This window comes from Salvia splendens, chromosome 5, assembly GCF_004379255.2.
Source record: "Salvia splendens isolate huo1 chromosome 5, SspV2, whole genome shotgun sequence".
In the NCBI taxonomy this organism is placed as follows: domain Eukaryota; kingdom Viridiplantae; phylum Streptophyta; class Magnoliopsida; order Lamiales; family Lamiaceae; genus Salvia; species Salvia splendens.
The window spans coordinates 34094521-34112671 of NC_056036.1; the positions used below are offsets into that span (position 1 = coordinate 34094521).

Here is an 18151-nt window from a genome sequence, read left to right on the forward strand (position 1 = left end):
CAAGAATCCAAGTACAAAAACTTGGCAATGTAGCTGCTTTAACAACCACAGAGCCTTCAACTTCACACAAACCGTCAACACCCCAGCAAAGCTATACTCATTATACCCACAATCCGATCTTCTCAGCTCCAAATAACACCTGACAGCCTCATCTAACCTCTCGCTCTGCACATACGCCATTATCATGATGAAATCTCTCTCCGACATTTTATCAAACATCTTCCGCGCAGCCAACTGCTTCAGCAAAATGCCATTATCATGACGAAATCTCTCTCCGGCATTGTAGTTGAGCAAAACGCCTCCTTTAGATAAATAGGGCAAGGCGTCAACTGCTTCACAGAGCTGGCCGCGCGATGCGAGATTGAGTCAATTCTGTACAACGCAGGGATAGTTTCGCAATTTAGTGACAGATTAGTGACAGATTTGTGACGCATTAGTGACGGATTACTGACGGATTAGTGATGGAACAGTTTCTCTCAGTTAGTGACGGATTTGTGACATAGTAATTAAAACCGTCAAAGATTTGACGGAACCGTCCAAAATGGACCAAATGTGAACCGATTTTAAATGTGAGAGACCGAATAATTCAAAAGATAATGTTTTGGACCAAAATAAAAAAAAAACGCAATATGTTAAGGACCAAATTGAGACTTTATTCAATTAATAATCAAAGTCTGTTTTTTAAGTTCAACAATGATGCCTATATATAGGCAAAGGAAAACCCTAAAGTTATGAAAAATAAAACTAGAAGGAAAATAAAACTAGAAGGAAAATAAGCAAAAAATAAAAACCTAATTTGTAGAAGGAAAAACAATTACTCCTAATATTTTTTCATCTACTAATTCTATTAACTAGAAAATAAATAAAACCCAAAATATAATTTTCTTAGCCTCCAAGTCTTATCTCCTATAACTGCATCACATGTTTTTCAGTTTTTCTATTATCATCATTTAATAATGATGATGTTCGATTTAAGTGATTTGATTTTCATAAGCTTGTTTGAAGTGGGTTGTCAAATCTTCCATACTTGTTCTACAAATCTACCCTCATGCATCTCTTATTTTTAATTTGTTATTGTTGATCTCTTTATGTGTGACTTTTGGTTTAACATATTTCAAATCTGATTTTTTTATTAAAAAAATCTAATAAAGTCTAATAACTGAGTATATTAAGGGCTTGTTTAGTTCTATGGGTTGGATTTGTTTGATTTGTAAGATAATTCCATAGATAAAAAGTGAAAGGAAGAAAATGCCCTTATACCTACAGTAATATTTAAAAATATTGTGACAGATATATCCATGATAAAATAATAAATTAAATATGATAATAAACATTTCTATCTTGTGATATATGGCTGAACACTATGTCTCACAAAAAATATAATACTTGTTTGCATTATTTTCAATCATAGCAGTTGAATTTAATCATTAACTAACAAATCAAATAAATTGAAATGGATAATGTCTTCCCAAATAAAAAAGGACAAAAAAAGGAATAGTCTTTGAAAGAACTAATGTTAGTGGGATGCATTTGCGAGCTTACGATTAATTAATTATATTAGAGCATCCGCAATGGGAGGACGATGGCACGCCCGATGGCGCGCATCGTCCGGGCCATCCATCGTCCGCACCCATTGTGGGTGCGCGCCATAGGGCGCGGACGATAGTCGCGCCCTATACTTCGGTGGCGGAGGATAGCGCGGACGATGACCATCGTCCGCCCCATTGTGGAGGTCGCGGACGATCGACCGCAGACGATGGCACGCAGTTTCATTTTTTTATAAATACCGTTCATTTGTAACATTTCATTTCACGCGATTTCATTTTCGAAACTTACTACGAAATGGATTCAAGCCCCAATAGTCCTACGTTTAGCGCATGGGCGCATTGGTCGGGTACAGAACCCGACGATTATCGTTCGTTCGACACCAACACCCATTACGATCCCGATTTTAGTACGGAATCGTATGGGTTATCTGACATGGAGCCGTCTCCGCACCGCCCAACCGCAGCGGCCGATCCCGACCCCGCCGCGACCGCTTCCGCCCCAGCCAGAAAGAAGCGGAACCGGCAGCGGGCGCAGAAGTTGCCGCCTCCCGGTGATTGCGATGAGTACGCCCCCGGCCGTACGAACTACAACGACGACGAAACTCTCACTTTGGCCCGGTGTTGGGTAGATATATCGGAAGATCCGATATTCGCTAACAACCAGCGACAGATCGCGTACTGGGAACGCATCGCGGACCTCTACAATTCGGTCAAGCCGCCGACCGCATACAAGCGCAAGCGTGAGCAACTCCGCAAGCACTGGGATCAAGTCAAGAAGCAAGTGAACTTGTACGCGGCGGAGTTCGAGAAGTTCACGTGGTCACAGGGGAGCGGCGAGAGCTTGAGCGACGTGCGCGCTAAAGCGCTGTTGTTGTACCGGTCGATGTACGGCGACTTCAAGCACGAGGCCATCTAGGTGCTCTTGAGGGAGAAGCAGAAGTTCCAATGTGAAATTCTGCACACTGGTGCGCCGAAGAGGACGAAGGTCACCGAAGTTGGTGACTACACGAGCAGCGGCAGCGGCAGTCACCCGGTTGACCTCAACCGGACGTACGTGGATGAAGGGAGTTTCGGCACACCAGTGTCCGTCCGGCGTCCTCCCGGCGTCAAGGCTGCGAAGGCCAAGGGGAAGGCGACCGCGACCTCATCGTCGACCGCTGCAACCCAAGCTCCGGTCCCGGTAGAGCTTCCGACCTAGACGGCCACCGCGTTTGAGTCGTTAGTAACAGCGTCGATGGCAAGGACGATGTTGCAGACGCACAGGGCCCTCAAGAAGTGTACCGACCCCGGCGAAGCCGAATATCTCCGGGCGTTACTCGATGAGCTGCGTCAGAAGTTGGGAATTGGTCCGATTTAGTTTTTTTTTTATTAATTCAATGATGTAACTATTTTTTATTAAAACTTTGCCGTTTGTTATTTAGACCGTTTTTTATTTACTCGTTACTTGTTATTTGAAAACAATTAAATTAATTAAACAAAACAATAAAATGATGATGTGGCGCGTCATAGGGCGCACCTTAGAGCGCGCCTTAGGGCGCCCCACCGTAGGTGGGAAGGTAGGAGAATAAAACTGCTGACGTGGCGCGCCTTATGGCGCCCCATTGCTAATGCTCTTATAGAATTAATTTTTGAAGTGGAAATGGACTCTGTAAAAGTACTTAGAAAGAAGTAGTAGTATATAAGTATATAACTGATTAGCCACCCTTCGATGACATTTTAATAATAAAAGATCTGATACACCGAATAAAAAAAAAAGCTTTCAAACGTGATTACGTTGATACGTGTCATATATTGTATTCTTACAAAGACACGAAGCTTAGGCCATCCACTATGCTGTCTCTATACCGTCCCTTAAACCGTCTCTTAATTACTATTTGAGCACTATTTGAGGGCCCCACTGTCCTTTTTTCCTCCATCCCTTAACTAAGGGACGGAACCTGCAACGCTCCATCTCTTAACCGTCTCTATACCATCCCTTAATTACTATTCATTCAATTTCATTTAGTTGCCGTCGCCGTCACCGGACATCTTGAGTTGGTTTATGAAAATTTGAGAGAAAATTTGAGAGAAAATTTAAATGATAGGAAGAATAGATGTGTAGTTGTGTGTGAAATGAGGATGAGTTTAGGAGTATTTATAGAGTAAAAAAATTAATAAAAAATCAAAAAAATTATAAAAAAAAACAAAAAAACGGTATTATTACCGTTACAAATTTTTTTTTTTATTTAAATTCGAATTTTTTTAAAAAAATATTTATTGCGTCAGCATGTGACGACGCCCACTCGCTGGCCGGCGAGTGAGCGTCACGCACGACGCCGGGTTGCTCTACGTCGCCTCGGCGCGTGGCGAGACAACCCGTCTCGTAGCTCGCCGGGACGAGACGCGGGACGAGACAGGATGAGATGGAGGCTGCAACGCGTCGCGCCAGCGTCCCGTCTCGCCGGGACGAGACGCAAGACGCCGGCGAGACCCGTAGTGGATGGTCTTAGTAAAAAGAAGTAGAGACGAATTTTCCACAACAGAGTGGCAACTTTGACATTTATTAGTAGATCACAATAATCTAAATCATTGGTAATGTCTTGTCATGTCCATTTCTTAATAACTTTGTAGGTACCACGTCATTCAATCAAGGTAGACCTATATATTGATCCTTCGTGATGGACATAATCAATAAGATAAAACTCTTTATATGCCATTATAAAGATAGAATTTAATTACTTACATATTAACAAAAGGATATGTAACAACAAAATGTTTTATCAATAGTTAAAAGGTGGCTCGGAAAAGAAAAAAAAGTTACAATTATTAAGAGATAAAGTTTGATGGTATTAAAACATGTGAATTGGAATAAGAGGGAGTGATAAAACACATGGAATAAGTAAGAGTGGTGTAGAGGATATATGATGTGCTTGATATGTCCCCATTGGTTAATAAAGTCCAACAACTATGCATTTGTTTCATCTGTCTTAGGCCACTACAATAATTTTAAGTGACATATTTGATCCAACCAATTTTATTTGTTTTTTACTTGGTCATATATAATTTTCAGACAGAGTAGTAGCAGTTCATCTTCGACATAGTATAAAATTGTTTAGTATAGATCAGTTTAGCCCAAAAAGTAAAGTAAAATAAAATAAAAGTCTTATCAATGAATTATTAAGTCGGATTACAAAATATTCATAAATAATAGTCCACCCTCCACCTGGACCTGGGCGGAAATAAAATGAGAATGAGGGGCAAAAACGTCTATTAGGAAAGATAAATTGCAACATGCACCCTTCATCTTCAACAGTCTGTTCTGTAGAGAAGAAACTGAAACTAAAACTACTAAACCTCATCAAAGCAAGAAAAAAAATCAAATAAGGGGAGAAAATGACGACGATCAGAATTCCTCAAGTGGCTCCTTCTCCAGATAAAGACTGCGAAGCAATCAACAATGCTTGCAAGAGTAGGCCATTTCTCCTATTATATAACCAATTAACGTTTCAATAAGGCTCTCGATTTCTGGTGAAAATGTATATGATATTGTAGGTGATTGTTGTTTGGTTTTAGGGCTTGGAACGGATGAGAAGGCTTTAATTCGGATTCTCGGTTGCAGAAATGCAGCTCAGAGAAGACTCATCCGAGATACGTATCACCAGATTTACAATTCCTCCCTCATCGATTGCCTCAACGACGAGCTCTCTGGTGATTTCAGGGTCCGTACCTTCGCATCTTCATCGAATTTCATTTCCTTGTTTCATTCAATCATTTTTCCAATTGTCAATTGATGATGCTCCTACTCCATTTTTCGTTGATTTACATGTGATTTTTTTCCGATTTGTGTGTTTGCTTCTGATTCTCTGTTTCTCTGCGAAAATGGTAGAAAGCGGTGATTCTGTGGACATACGAGCCCTGGGAAAGAGACGCAAGGCTTGCGAATGAGGCGTTGAAGTCGAGAAGGAAAAACCTAACAGAGCTGCAAGTTGTAGCAGAGATAGCATGCGCTACATCGCCTCATCATCTTGTTGCTGTTAGACAAGCCTATTGCTCTCTCTTCCACACTTCTCTTGAAGAAGACATCATATCCAATGTCTCTCTTCCCCTCCAAAAGGTACATCTCTCTACCTTCACACTTCTCTTGCTTAAAAACTCATCACTAACACACAAACATTCAACAGATCCTGGTCAGTTTGGTGAGTTCCTACAGATACGATAAAGAAGCGGTGGACTCGTCCATGGCCAAGATGGAGGCAGCTAAACTGCGTGAAGCCATTCAAGCGAAGAAACTAGACGACGACGAGCTCTTGAGGATACTGTCTACAAGGAACACATTTCAGCTCAGAAAGACTTTCCAGCTTTACAAGGATGACTATGGAACATCCATTGAGAAGGTTGCTTTTCCTATCTCAAATTACATTTTGCCTTTCAATTGATCACTGATATAAATACTCCAACTTGGTAGGACATTATGGCTTGTGGAAAGGGCATTGTGGAGTCAGTCATGAAAGTGGTCATTTGGTGCCTAGACACTCCTGAGAAACACTTTGCTGAGGTAATTCGCTTCGTTGAAATTGTTCCTTGCTGGAACTGGAAGTAACCCCTTTTTTTCACTGGTAATGGCAGGTTATAAGAGCTTCTATTGTAGGACTGGGGACTGACGAAGATTCGCTGACTAGAGCCATTGTAGCTCGGGCTGAGATCGATATGATGAGGGTGCGGGCTGAGTATTTCAACGCCAATAAATCTAGTCTAGACAATGCTGTCATCGGAGACACGTCTGGGGACTACAAGGACTTCCTCATGACTTTGCTTGGAGCAAAGATCTGATTTCTTGTTTTTTCTTTGGTTTAATGAGTTTTGATTCATTGGTGTGTTATTTGACCTATTACTTTCTGGGCACATAATTTGTTAGTTTGATTGTGAAATGGATAAAACAGAGTGTAATGTACTAATAAGATCAGACTCTGTCGTTTGAAACCTCATCTTGCATATTTATCAGAAATCTAAGGCCTGATAGATAGACACGGAAAGTTTTGCAAGATCAAGAGAGAGAATTTATACAAGCAGCAATCATCGTTCTGTATGTCATCTGCCAAACTCATGCAGCAGAAAAACAATGTGTAGTGAAGTGGGAAGTAGAAAGTTTTACGTGGTGGCATTTATTAGTGGCTGCATCGACCTCGATTCCCCATCTTCAAGATCCAGTGGCCGCAAACAGGGAGGGCTGTATGCCTCGAGGGCATTTTGTATGTTGGGTTCCATCAAGTCCGTTTTTTCATCAAAATCGTCCCTGTCCCTTGCATCCTGCAAATGAAAACTCTCTTCTAAACTTCCCATATTAAGATAGAAATGATGACAAAAAACGGATGTAATAAATGTTGCAAAAATGCGTTCTACCTTGACTGAGAACTGGTAGAATGTGGGTAGGAAGCGGGCCTTGCAGTATTCGTTGAAGAGCAGAGTGAGGACCAAGAGAGGTACTGTGCAAATAGAAGCTGCAGGCTTTGATTTGAGTCCAAATAGACCGATCATCGTTATCTGCATGATCACGATTGCAACCAGGGTGTAGTGATGAATGTAGGGCCAATACTGGCCACATGTTTCGTAAGTAGTTATATACACATCTTGAATCTGCAGGATGCAACAAAGAGCTGTTTCATTGCCATAGTAATCTTCTCACATCAATTTTTGCTAGAAAATATCTATGAATACGAAAATTATAGGTGGCCAGCAAAGCGTGACAGTGTATGCTATATATAGTTTGTAGTTGAGGAAAGGAAACCGGCCTGGTTTATGAACACGACGTAGCCCAGACAAAAATAGCCAACCAGAAACGGAAGGAGCAATGGTGACACAACTGCATACACCATGCCGATCAACATGCAGAGTGAAACAAAGGGAATTGTACGGTAATAAGGCAGGGAAGTAAGATATGGTCGCGTCTTCTTCCCACGATCCCATATGTGAGACCTCATTACTTCCCATATGAGCAACCCGGGCTGTAGAATCTCCAGCGAAAATCCTGACAGCCCATTGGTCAAGATGTACGTCATGAAAAAATCTGCCTGAAACAAAGGATGAGGAGAGAATCAAGAACAAGGTATTATACATCGAGCATTGTATATGTGTCTGCATATCTTGAACTAACGATTGCAAAAAGAAACTCTGAGGTATCACTGAAAACCATACTACTACTATAAAATCTCTAACAAAAGCTCTTTGTGTTATATAACCTTTCCAAACTACTCAATGATTGAATAACCAAAACAATAAAATAGATGGATATAAGTTTTCACATAAAAATGATCACGAGTAGAAAGTACTGGTCTTCTTACTTGAGCAGTGGCAGCACTTGCAAGACGACCAGGAAAATCCCTAGGATTGTTGAAATATTCACCAATCTGATCTATTAATGATCCCGATAACAGACTTAAGAAGAAAACATTTCCAACGAGAAAATAGAAAACCATATTGCATGCTTTTATATCCTTCCGACTCCTTGATACATAGCCTGCAATTTTCGCCATTTCTATGATGGCAAATGGAACGATATAGACAAAACCGTTGAGAATGGCACTTGGAAGATAGCCTGTCACGAAAGAGCTGAGTCCAGGTCTACAAAAGAGAAACAGATGTAGAGGTGTGAGATATCATACTAATAGCTAGGGAATATTCAAGACATACTTCACTGCAAACAACAGAACTCAAGAACAGAAAAATGGTCGGGAAAAGATAATTAACTTATCACAGTACACGACCATTATCATTCTATTCCCGTGAACATAAAATAAGCTTTACAAAGTAATGCAAAAAGCCTATACAGATGATTCATACAAATATGAGTCCAGCAAAGAGTATAAATGCAGTTCATGGATATATATTTATCTTACATCAACTGAACAGCCATGGCAGGAGGAAACCATTTCTTTAGACGTTCAAACTTTGCAATTCCTTGAACGGCAGTAACAGGTACAGCAAAGAAGATTGTAAGTACTGTTACTGATACATATACACCAAACTTGTAAAGAGGCATGTATCTGAAAGGAATTGCCAAGTTTTTCCAAAGTACGTCTCTCGGTTCTGGAGCCATTTCAGTTACCCATATAATAGGGTTAGACGTCTGCTGGGATTGAGCAGCTAAAGCAGCACCCCAACGTGACTTGAATGTGACAAAAGCAACCGGAAGTTCCTTACAAGGATGAAAAAAATGGTAATAATACAATAACTTCTAATATAACAAGTAAATAACTCGTGTTATAAAAACTTTAATCACTTGCAAGACAGATTGTTCATCGAGTAAAATTCTACCTTAGCTTGAAGCTGATCTTTAGTCTGTATAAACTGTATTTTGTAACCGATGTCACGAAGCTGTTCCTTTAGCCGTTCAATCTCTACATCATTTCTCAATGCTTCCGATTCGAGCAAATTCATGCTTTGTTTTTTATTCGCTGAACGATGCCTCAACTTCTCAATTTTTTTTCTAACCGATTTTGATTGGTTCTGTAAATAAGTAGTTAATACATTAAGACAATTGAACTTCCTGTGTTTGGCTCACAGTCAATATGCTAGAGTAACCTTACCAATAATTTGTCAAGTTCACGTCCATCATAAAGGATTTGATAAGACTGATATGAATGTGGATGATACTTTGAGAAAAAGTGATCAACAGCGCAATCATGGGCATTGTGTTCCTCACAAAATGGAATTTCTCGAACCAAAACAGTGAGCTGATTTGGCTCATGCCTCATAAGATGTAGTTGTTGGATCCTCTTTACCAGAATAGCTTCATATTCCTGGGATAGATGGAAGAAACAAATTCACACAATGCTTTCCTTAGTTTGTTCGGCCAAAAAATTAGGCAAAATGCTTTAAAATTCATCAAAATCAAAAGAGAATCCACATAGAAAGCAAAAGAAAATGCTACCTTGTGTAGTAGGTATAATCCATAAAAGGATATGAAGTATAAGCACGCGCAATGCACCCAAAGCCTGTTGAACACCAAGTACTCAGATAAACATCAAACACGAATGAAGTATAAAAGCATTGCACAATGCCCCAAAAGCTCACCAGTCCGAGCCTTTGGTAATGTTGGTTATTGTGAAAGCATCCAAGGAATGCGAATGGCCGGCTTGCTTTCCATCCCCGGTTAGATAGTTAATCGGGACTAGTACAAATAACCCGACCAAAGAGCCAACCAAGAAGAAATTGATCCTGCAAAAATTCTCCACACAGAATTTCAATTACCCACACAGTTCACTTGCCACTGTAAATAGGATCCGAAGAGGTCGAGCTTCGGTTCCATGAAATTAACAGTGAATGCAGATGAAATGACGTGCATTAAGATCATCATCTAATTCCCATGATAAAATTGGCACAGAAATGTGAATCCATGTGATTTGAATTTGATCATACATGGAAAACAGAGTAAAATATAATTGATTGAAACGGACCCGAATTTGAAGAGGCGGATGAAGATCAAGACATCGAGGCCGCAGGTGTCGAGGATCTCGTCCTCGGTGATGGAGAGGGCGAGGCGGATCCAGGCGGGGGAGGGGAGGAGGCGGCGGACGGAGAGGCGGGGGTGGAGGGAGACGGGGCGGTGCTGGGAGAGGCGGCGGGCATAGTAGATGGGAGCATTGGAGGGCTGCTTTTGGAGAATGGAGAAGAGAGAGAGAATTAAGAGAGCGAAGCCGATATTGATGGACGCTGAGACCAGCAAGCTCTCTGCATTCATGCCTTCATGTCATGTCATGTCAATCCCACAGCGGTTTCTCTGATTTTCGATTCGGGGGGAAACAGAAACACAAACACAAACAAATACTCCTTCTACTGATTTGGGGTGGGCCCTACTATTTTTATACGCGGCGGACTCTCAGAGACGGAGACGTGGTTGCATGAAATATGCATGCGGTTTTTGGTGTCGTTAATCGTTATTCAAACATTTTTCCTTTTATTTGGGACTTACGCCATCCGCAATACGGTCTCTTATCTGTCTCTTAACTGGCCCATCTCTTAACTATTCATGGGCCCCACTGTACTTTTCACTCCTTCCCTTAACTAAGAGACAGAACCTGCAACCCTTCATCTCTTATCCGTCTCTTAATCATCTCATCCCTTAACTATTCATTCAATTTCATTTTTTATTTTTATTTCCAAAAAATTCAATTAATAAAAACATACTTCATTAAATAAAATAAAAATTACAACTTAAAATCCTAAAAAAATACATAATTAAATTTGTGGCAAAATAAATAAAAAAGACATAACTTAAAATACAATTTTATAGAAATTATAAAAACTACTCCGCCGGCGAATCATCCCCCGGAGGCGGTGGAGGCGGAATACCAAGTTGTCCCGCCAGATACACAATGCCGGCATGATAGGCTTGAAATTGGGCAGGCATCATGTGGGAAGTGTCCGCCATCGTGGCAGTGAAGTACATGAACATTAAGGAGGAAGGCGACCCTTGGGAGCCTGCCTGACTTGATTCGCCTCAGCCCCTCCACCCTCTAGCCGCCTTCACCGCCTTGGTCCCTTGCGGCCGACGGCGCCCACTGGAGGACCTCCCTGTATCGTCCGTCGTACCCTCAACCTCCTGCGAGGCAACCTCTTGTGTGGTGCTTCCTGAACCGCCCCCACTAGACGAGTATTGGTCACCCGCCGTGTGCTTCGTGCGCTTTGAGGTCGAGCTCGTGCTGGACTGGACACCGCCGGCCCACCTTGCCTCGTCTTTGACGACCTCCCAAACATCGACATGTTTGAATTCTTTGCCGGTGTTGTCGAAATAGACTCGCAAAGCCGATCTCAGAATGTCGGCTCCCGTGGCTCCGCTTTGGTAATGAGCCGCTTCGGTCTTGTAGATGCCGCAGAATTTTTTGAGCCCTCTGTCGACTCGGTCAAAGTGAGCGCGGAGCATCTTCGGCTTAATCTCGTTGTAAGCCTCGGTGACCTTTTCCCAGAAGCACTTCCGGGTTTGTTGATTCCCGACGATGGGATCGTACGAGACGCTGATCTAGACGGTGTACACAACCATCGTGTCCTTGCGGCTGTACGGATGCCGGCCTACATCCTCCTCCTCCTCGGCAGCCTCCGCCTCTTCCTCCACGGCGTCGAATGCCCTGGAGCTTCCACCGCCTCGTCCTCCTTCCGGAATGGGTTCATCTGGAAAATCCTCCCTAATTTGGGATAATCCCTGCGAATACCGCGGGGCGAAGGGACGAGCGTATGCATCCACATCAAAATGGGGTGGTTGGTACCCCGCCGGCGTCGACGAGCCTTGGGTGCCCGGCGTCGCCGAACCGGAACCCGAACCACCCAATACATTGTACATGCACCCCCAGTCGCCAAACGCGTTGATGTCAAACCCGCCAGAGCCACCACCGCCAGAGTTTCCATCGCCGAACATTTTGTGATGAAAATTGGAGAGGTTAGATGAAAATTGGAGAGGTTAGATGAAAATTGGAGAGGAAATGAAGATGATTTGGGAAGAATAGATGCGTGTTTGTGTGTGTAATGAGGATGAAATATGAGTATTTATAGAGTAAAAAAAACGGTCGGAAACGGTATTATTACCGTTTGATTTTTTATTTTTATATTTTATTAAATTCGATTTTTGTAAAAAAATAATTTATTGCGTCAGCGTGACGAAGCCCACTCGCGGGCCGGCGAGTGGGCGTCACGCGTGGCGCCAGCGCGTGCCACGTCGCGCGGGCGCGTGGCGAGACGGCTCGCCATCCGTCTCGGTGGGACGGGTGTCTCGGGGGGATGGTGACGAGACGGGACGCTGCAACGCGTTCCGCGTCCGTCTCGTCTCGGAGGGACAAGATAAGAGACAACCGCGAGATGCGTTGCGGGTGCTCTTAACCAACTCCCACTTTTAATGTAATAGAATTTCAATTTAATTTATTAGACACATAATAAATCTCAGCAACTATTTCTTCTTAATTGTGAGAGTGAAACGGACTTAACCAACTCCCACTTTTAAATAATCCCATTTCAACACATAATAAATCTCGGCAACTATTTCTTCTTAATTGTGAGAGTGAAACTGCCGTGTCTTAGGAAATACTCCATCTTTTCTAGTCTTATTTTAGGATTTTTATTTTCCCATTAATATATATATTTTTTATTATTATTTTAGATAAATGGACCAAATATTCTACTCAGAGTTATTATTAAATTAATACTACTATATATAAAAGTATGATATGTATTGCACAAACTTTTCCCTCTTACTATTCTTAATGAAGTGAAATAAAAAAAACAGGCATAGATCAACTATGAGACAATTAATAGGGACTAGAAGAGGTAATACAAATCATGAGATTTAAACCTACACTTTTTTTAGGATTATTATATCACTATATTCCATACTAGGACTATTTTGATTTTGGACGGAAATATGTGAAATGTGTTGCTATTTGGAATAAGACACGGGAAATATGTAAGAAGTTGATATAGCAAAGATAAAAAGGGGTACAGGGTTACAGAAAGAAAACTTTATTTTTCTATGAAATTACATAATTGTTTCTTTTTTAAAAATATTTATGTGGTATGGTTTTTAAAATATAATTAGCGAGTGATTCACAGCTCCAACGTAGATCACCCGTGTAAGACTTTAAGTCATATTATTCATGCACAATATAAGTTGTAAACGAAAAATATTTGATGCTTGTGTGTTATTAACGTTATTTGGTTACATTCAATCACGTTTTGTCCTTTTCAGTGTAGTTAATTGCGCCTAAAAATGCAATTAATTTAGAGTCCAAATATAAATATTCTCATATTATTATAAAAATATACTCCTTACTATTTTAGCCCACCGGCTTACGTGATTTTCAAATATCTTTCTTCTAGCAATCAATATTAGTCTAGTTAAATTATATTTATGTTGCTTTTCTGCATATACTTAATTTCGAGTATTCGATCAAATCTATATTGCAATATTTGCATTTTAGTCGAAATTTATGTGACAATCATCATTTCCACTAGGCTAGCCTGTAATTGCTGAATCCTTTGTTTTTAAGTATTGAAGAAGCATTCCTTTTACCTTATATTCTTAATTGTACTCTTCCTCTTAGATTTTTTAGGGGCAACAACTTTTACCTTTTACGTAGATGCAAAAATAAAATACAATAATCTTAGTAGGTTTAGTGTCTCCTAAAATATAGAAACATATGTCACATCTTTACTCGAAAAGAAAGCAAGCAATTCAACTTTGACGGCATGCGTGCAAAATTGCAATGAGTAGCTTTCTTGCAATATATATTTAACTAAACAAACCAAAATCAAAAGCAATCTTCGTGTATTATATAAATCCCTTGGCCAAAGCACTTGATGAAGCATATCCAAGATGGCCTCTTCCTATACTTGCACTCTCTTCATCCTCAACTTCATACTTCTCTCACTCTCAACCATTTCCTCATTCGAGGACGACTTCGTCGAAACCCTAGTTGCGACGCGGACGGAGAAAACTACTCACCTTCACTTCTACTTCCAGGACCGGCCAGGCGGGAGGAATCCGACCGCCGTGCAAATCATCGCTCGCAAAGGGTTGGGGTTCGGAACAACATACATGATCGACGATGCACTCACCCGAAGCGCGGATCGCGGCTCGGAGATCATCGGCCGGGCGCAGGGGATGTACTCGGTGGCGACTCGGAATGATCTGGGTCTGTTGATGGTGGTGAGCTTCTGTTTCACGCAAGGGAAGTACAATGGGAGCAGTTTGAGCATGCTCGGGCGGAACCACGTGATGGACAACGTGAGAGAGATGCCGATCGTAGGCGGGAGCGGGCTGTTTAGGTTTGCAAGAGGGTATGCTTTGGCACATACCGTGTGGTTTGATGTTAAGACAGGAGATGCTACTGTCCAATACAATGTCTCTGTCAATCACTTTTGAAAGTATCTGCTTATGCTAATGTTGGGTTGTTTTCTTTAGCTTTTTTATGATATTGAAATGAAATGAGGAGAATAAATTTTCTTGCTTTATTACCACTAATAAAATCAAAGTTCCACGATTGTGTAAAATAAATATATTCTATTGAAAAATCTATACCTAATAAGCTTGGGATTACATTAATGGCATATAAATCTAAGAGAACAGAACTGACATGAACAGAAGTATTACAAAAACCTGGCAAGCGACAGCGGCGTCTAGTTCTCCTTCGACTTTCCTTGGGAATCCCTGTCTAGTGGAACACACGACGCCCAGAAGATGGGAACGAGCGTGCATGCTGCCTGCACCAACAGAGCTTCTGGCAGGCCCGAGAAATCATCTCCATTTACCCTGAAATAGGAGGCGAGGGCGACGCCTAGGTAGCCGCTCACTATGAAGGCAAGCGCGATGGCTGACATGACAAACGCCATTATGGAGCCCTCACAGCCCGGAGGGCAAAGCTGCGCCATCAGAACGCTGAAGGGTAGAATCTTGAAGAAGTAGAGGACATCGAGCAAGCTGGAGAATATGATAACGTATAAAGAATCTGGAAGACCAAGGTTCTGATAGAACCCCTTCACGAAAAGATAATCCGACAACATGAAAAAGACCATGGTCCCCTGAACAGCAATGATCAGTTTCCTAGATGAAACTGACTTGAGGTAGTGATTGTAAACAACACCCCATAGAAGCATTGCGGCTTGACCCACCACCTTTGATATCCCAAGCAATGACGACTCAATCTTCAAATGTTGAGTTTGGTAGAAGAACATGGTGCCTGTTAGGGCTGGGATCACAGCATAGGAAAAAGAAAACCAGATTATTGCATACAAGAGGTCCGGCTTCTTGAGCGCAGCAGAGAGTTCGGATAATTGCTTCCTAAAACCTAGGGATGAACTCTTTGGTAAGGCTAGACTGCTTTCTCGAATTAGTGCGGTTATTAAGAATTGAATCGAAAGGAGAATGCCATAGATTAAAAACATCATCCGTGGGGCAAATCGATCAATAACAATTCCACCTACAAGATTTCCCAGAACTCCACCTATCGATGAGGCCATCCAGACAAACGACTGCAGGCCGCCACCAGATGAAGAGGATTTGGTATTTTTGGAAGTAGTGGGTTGTTTCGCAGTCTCTGCCACCATGGCATCGTTTGCAACCTCAACTATAGAAGCGCCCAAATTCCCGAGAAGGAGATAAAATGTAATCGACATGAAGGAGATGCCTGATGTTGCAAAGATTGCAATTGCCATCCATGAGATTGCCTGTAGGAAAGCTGCAAAATATTCATCACTCTGTCAGAAAAAACAATAATCCATGTCGTAAATTGAGTGTCAAAATAAATCAAGGGTATCCGCACTCCCCAACACCTCATCCTAGGAAAAAGAGAAGAGGGAAACAAATTTTGAGTAAAGGCACGTAACTCCTAGTCTTCTATCAGTTCCAATTTTCTCAAAAGGTTGTCATTCTCCCACAACATTCTAGTCGTGACATTCGACAGCATATCATTGAACTAAGAAATATTGAATCATAGCAGGCATTAGGTTATTCAAACAGCCATGAACAAACAAACAAACAACATGACCATAGAGTATCCTTGGACCAAGATACCAAACATAAAATTTCATCAAATTCACACTAGTATGCTGAATAAAATATAGGCTTGACTCAATTGGCATATTGTGCAGCATAAGTGACTACACCAAACCAATAAACTACATTCCTGCTACATGAATGAAGAAAAAGAGGTTGAACATAATCTCAAAAATTGAACTCTCACATAACACGTCATTGACGATTCAATTCAATAGTAGTAGTATCAGTATTAGAAATGGGCCACTCACCCCTTAAAAGGTCTCATAAGGGGGAGGGTTATCCACTCTTATATAGACAAGCTAGGATCATCACCAAGTCGATGTGGGACGAGATATTAGATTTTAACACGCCCCCTCACGTGTGGGCCGGAATGACACATCGGACTTCCATCACGTGGGTAGGCAAGAGAAGAGATAAATAAATAAACTCCATCATCGACTTGGGCCCGCTCTGATACCATATTAGAAATGGGCCACTCACCCCTTAAAAGGTCTCATAAGGGGGAGGGTTATCCACTCTTATATAGACAAGCTAGGATCATCACCAAGTCGATGTGGGACGAGATATTAGATTTTAACAATCAGCCTTCTCACAATTCACACTAAGTGAAAATATCCTGCTTACTTACTAGAAGATGTATAAATGTAATTGAGTGATGTAGGTAATTTGTATTGAAAAAAATGAATTGGGGGAATAAATTTGGATACCTCCAAAGGCTATGTAGGGGATACGGTGCTCGGCGAAGACGTAGACGCAATCGGAGAGAATGCCGTACAAGGGTTTAGCAACCATAGGCAAATTGGCGGAATTCTGAAGGATCTGAAGAGTGGCGGGAGCGACTCTCATCCCATCCTTGAGGAAGAAATTCACCCCCATCCATGGGAAACACCTCAAACCCTGCACGAAATACCCAATCCCTAGCAGAAATTTCCTCTTTCTGTCAATCTCCGACACCATCCCCATTGCCACACGCGCCAGAAATCGTTCAAGGAAAACGGTGGGTGCTCCGCGAGAGAGAAATCCGGAAAAGTGTGGAGATGTAAAAGGAATCAGCAGTTTAGGGGCTGTTCATTGAGGATCGGTAGTGATGGTGATTGTGAGCAGCATCGGAAATGGAATATCCCGGGTGGTGTTTAGGGAGTAGAATGATTAATGGGGAAGCAACCGAGGGAGGGAAGTTTCTGGTGAATAGGAACGTGGCGATCTTACCATGTGTGTGATGAAAAAGGTTACAAAACCAAAGGAAGAAAAGAAAAGAAAAGAAAAGAAAAGACACAAGAAAAGAAGAGGTTATCGAGAATCAAATTTGGGCCGATTGATAAGAGAAATTTAAGGAGTGGCTTAATTTAATTTCGCAAGTTTTGGATTTTTGTGTTTCAATTATCTTTTTCTTGTTGTTGTGTTCAACTATTTTTTCTTTTGTGTTGATAACTCATTTTAGTTGAATTAAAATAAATTAATAGTATAGAATTGGACAACATAATATTCCATCCGTTTTCTAAAAATAGATTTTTTTTTCTTTTTAATATGTTTTCTAAAAACAAAAAATTTCTATTTTAAAAAATAGCCCCACAATTTATAATCACTAGTTTTACTATTTTTTTTTCTCTTCATCCTTCTTATTTACCAATTTTTCTCTTTTCTCTTTTATTAATTTTACATTAAAACTTATGCAAGTTCCAAAATTTTTTATTTTTAAAAAAGGGAGGAAATAGTAATAAAATTAAAATACAACAAATTGATCGGTGGTACATGTCGAGTTGACAAAATGATCGATTCATTAAATGCATAATTAATTTGATCGAATGCCTTAATCAATGTAATATTGGAAACTAGCCACTCTCGGCCAAGGACCATAAGACAATGAGATATGTAACATAACTAATTTTAATCAGTCTTTTTCCATGCCAAATGTAATGAAAATTTTAAACGACATTTATTCTCTCAACACCTTTCATTCACAAAAATTTAGCAACTTATTGAGTAAGATTTTGTGAATGATTCAAGTTGCGTTGATCCATTTTTAGTTGTACATGCCAAGAAAGTAGTGGATTATTTGTCATAAAAAGAGGACATTAGTTGGGACACT

General features: G+C 41.0%; 4 protein-coding genes across 5 annotated transcripts; 2 read left to right on the forward strand and 2 right to left on the reverse strand.

Moving 5' to 3' along the window:
- The first annotated feature begins 4834 nt into the window (after positions 1-4834).
- Positions 4835-6506, forward strand: LOC121805542 (annexin D3-like). 2 transcript variants are annotated; one of them, XM_042205442.1, is made up of 6 exons: positions 4835-4995; positions 5100-5245; positions 5413-5640; positions 5708-5920; positions 5992-6081; positions 6153-6506. In XM_042205442.1, exons 1-6 carry the CDS (start codon positions 4920-4922, stop codon positions 6354-6356), a joined length of 957 nt encoding a protein of 318 aa, XP_042061376.1. In that variant the 5' UTR covers positions 4835-4919; the 3' UTR covers positions 6357-6506. The 2 variants fall into 2 exon arrangements, with proteins under 2 accessions (XP_042061376.1, XP_042061375.1); XM_042205441.1 differs by having other exon boundaries at positions 4839-4995; positions 5079-5245.
- Positions 6507-6655: 149 nt separating this feature from the next.
- On the reverse strand, positions 6656-10313 carry LOC121805539 (CSC1-like protein At3g54510). Its single transcript, XM_042205439.1, has 10 exons — positions 9980-10313; positions 9597-9740; positions 9454-9517; positions 9110-9322; positions 8838-9029; positions 8420-8718; positions 7865-8144; positions 7316-7594; positions 6927-7160; positions 6656-6833 (listed from the first exon to the last, which is right to left on the reverse strand). The coding sequence occupies exons 1-10, from the start codon at positions 10261-10263 to the stop codon at positions 6675-6677; spliced, it is 2148 nt and encodes a 715-aa protein (XP_042061373.1). The 5' UTR covers positions 10264-10313; the 3' UTR covers positions 6656-6674.
- Positions 10314-13714: 3401 nt separating this feature from the next.
- On the forward strand, positions 13715-14548 carry LOC121805543 (dirigent protein 22-like). Its single transcript, XM_042205443.1, has one exon. It carries the CDS (start codon positions 13882-13884, stop codon positions 14428-14430), a length of 549 nt encoding a protein of 182 aa, XP_042061377.1. The 5' UTR covers positions 13715-13881; the 3' UTR covers positions 14431-14548.
- LOC121805540 (probable folate-biopterin transporter 7) lies at positions 14494-17354 on the reverse strand. Its single transcript, XM_042205440.1, has 2 exons — positions 16770-17354; positions 14494-15742 (listed from the first exon to the last, which is right to left on the reverse strand). Exons 1-2 carry the CDS (start codon positions 17023-17025, stop codon positions 14685-14687), a joined length of 1314 nt encoding a protein of 437 aa, XP_042061374.1. The 5' UTR covers positions 17026-17354; the 3' UTR covers positions 14494-14684.
- Positions 17355-18151: the final 797 nt, after the last annotated feature.

Excerpts from the sequence above, each read along its gene's own strand:
- LOC121805542 (XM_042205441.1), top strand. The coding sequence starts at position 4,920 with ATGACGACGATCAGAATTCCTCAAGTGGCTCCTTCTCCAGATAAAGAC. Across the intron at positions 5,921-5,991 it reads ATGGAACATCCATTGAGAAG|GACATTATGGCTTGTGGAAA; the intron begins GTTGCTTTTCCT and ends CCAACTTGGTAG. Across the intron at positions 6,082-6,152 it reads CTGAGAAACACTTTGCTGAG|GTTATAAGAGCTTCTATTGT; the intron begins GTAATTCGCTTC and ends TGGTAATGGCAG.
- LOC121805539 (XM_042205439.1), bottom strand. The coding sequence starts at position 10,263 with ATGAATGCAGAGAGCTTGCTGGTCTCAGCGTCCATCAATATCGGCTTC. Across the intron at positions 9,323-9,453 it reads GATTATACCTACTACACAAG|GAATATGAAGCTATTCTGGT; the intron begins GTAGCATTTTCT and ends CATCTATCCCAG. Across the intron at positions 6,834-6,926 it reads TCTACCAGTTCTCAGTCAAG|GATGCAAGGGACAGGGACGA; the intron begins GTAGAACGCATT and ends TTTCATTTGCAG.
- LOC121805543 (XM_042205443.1), top strand. The coding sequence starts at position 13,882 with ATGGCCTCTTCCTATACTTGCACTCTCTTCATCCTCAACTTCATACTT.
- LOC121805540 (XM_042205440.1), bottom strand. The coding sequence starts at position 17,025 with ATGGGGATGGTGTCGGAGATTGACAGAAAGAGGAAATTTCTGCTAGGG. Across the intron at positions 15,743-16,769 it reads CCCCTACATAGCCTTTGGAG|CTTTCCTACAGGCAATCTCA; the intron begins GTATCCAAATTT and ends AATATTTTGCAG.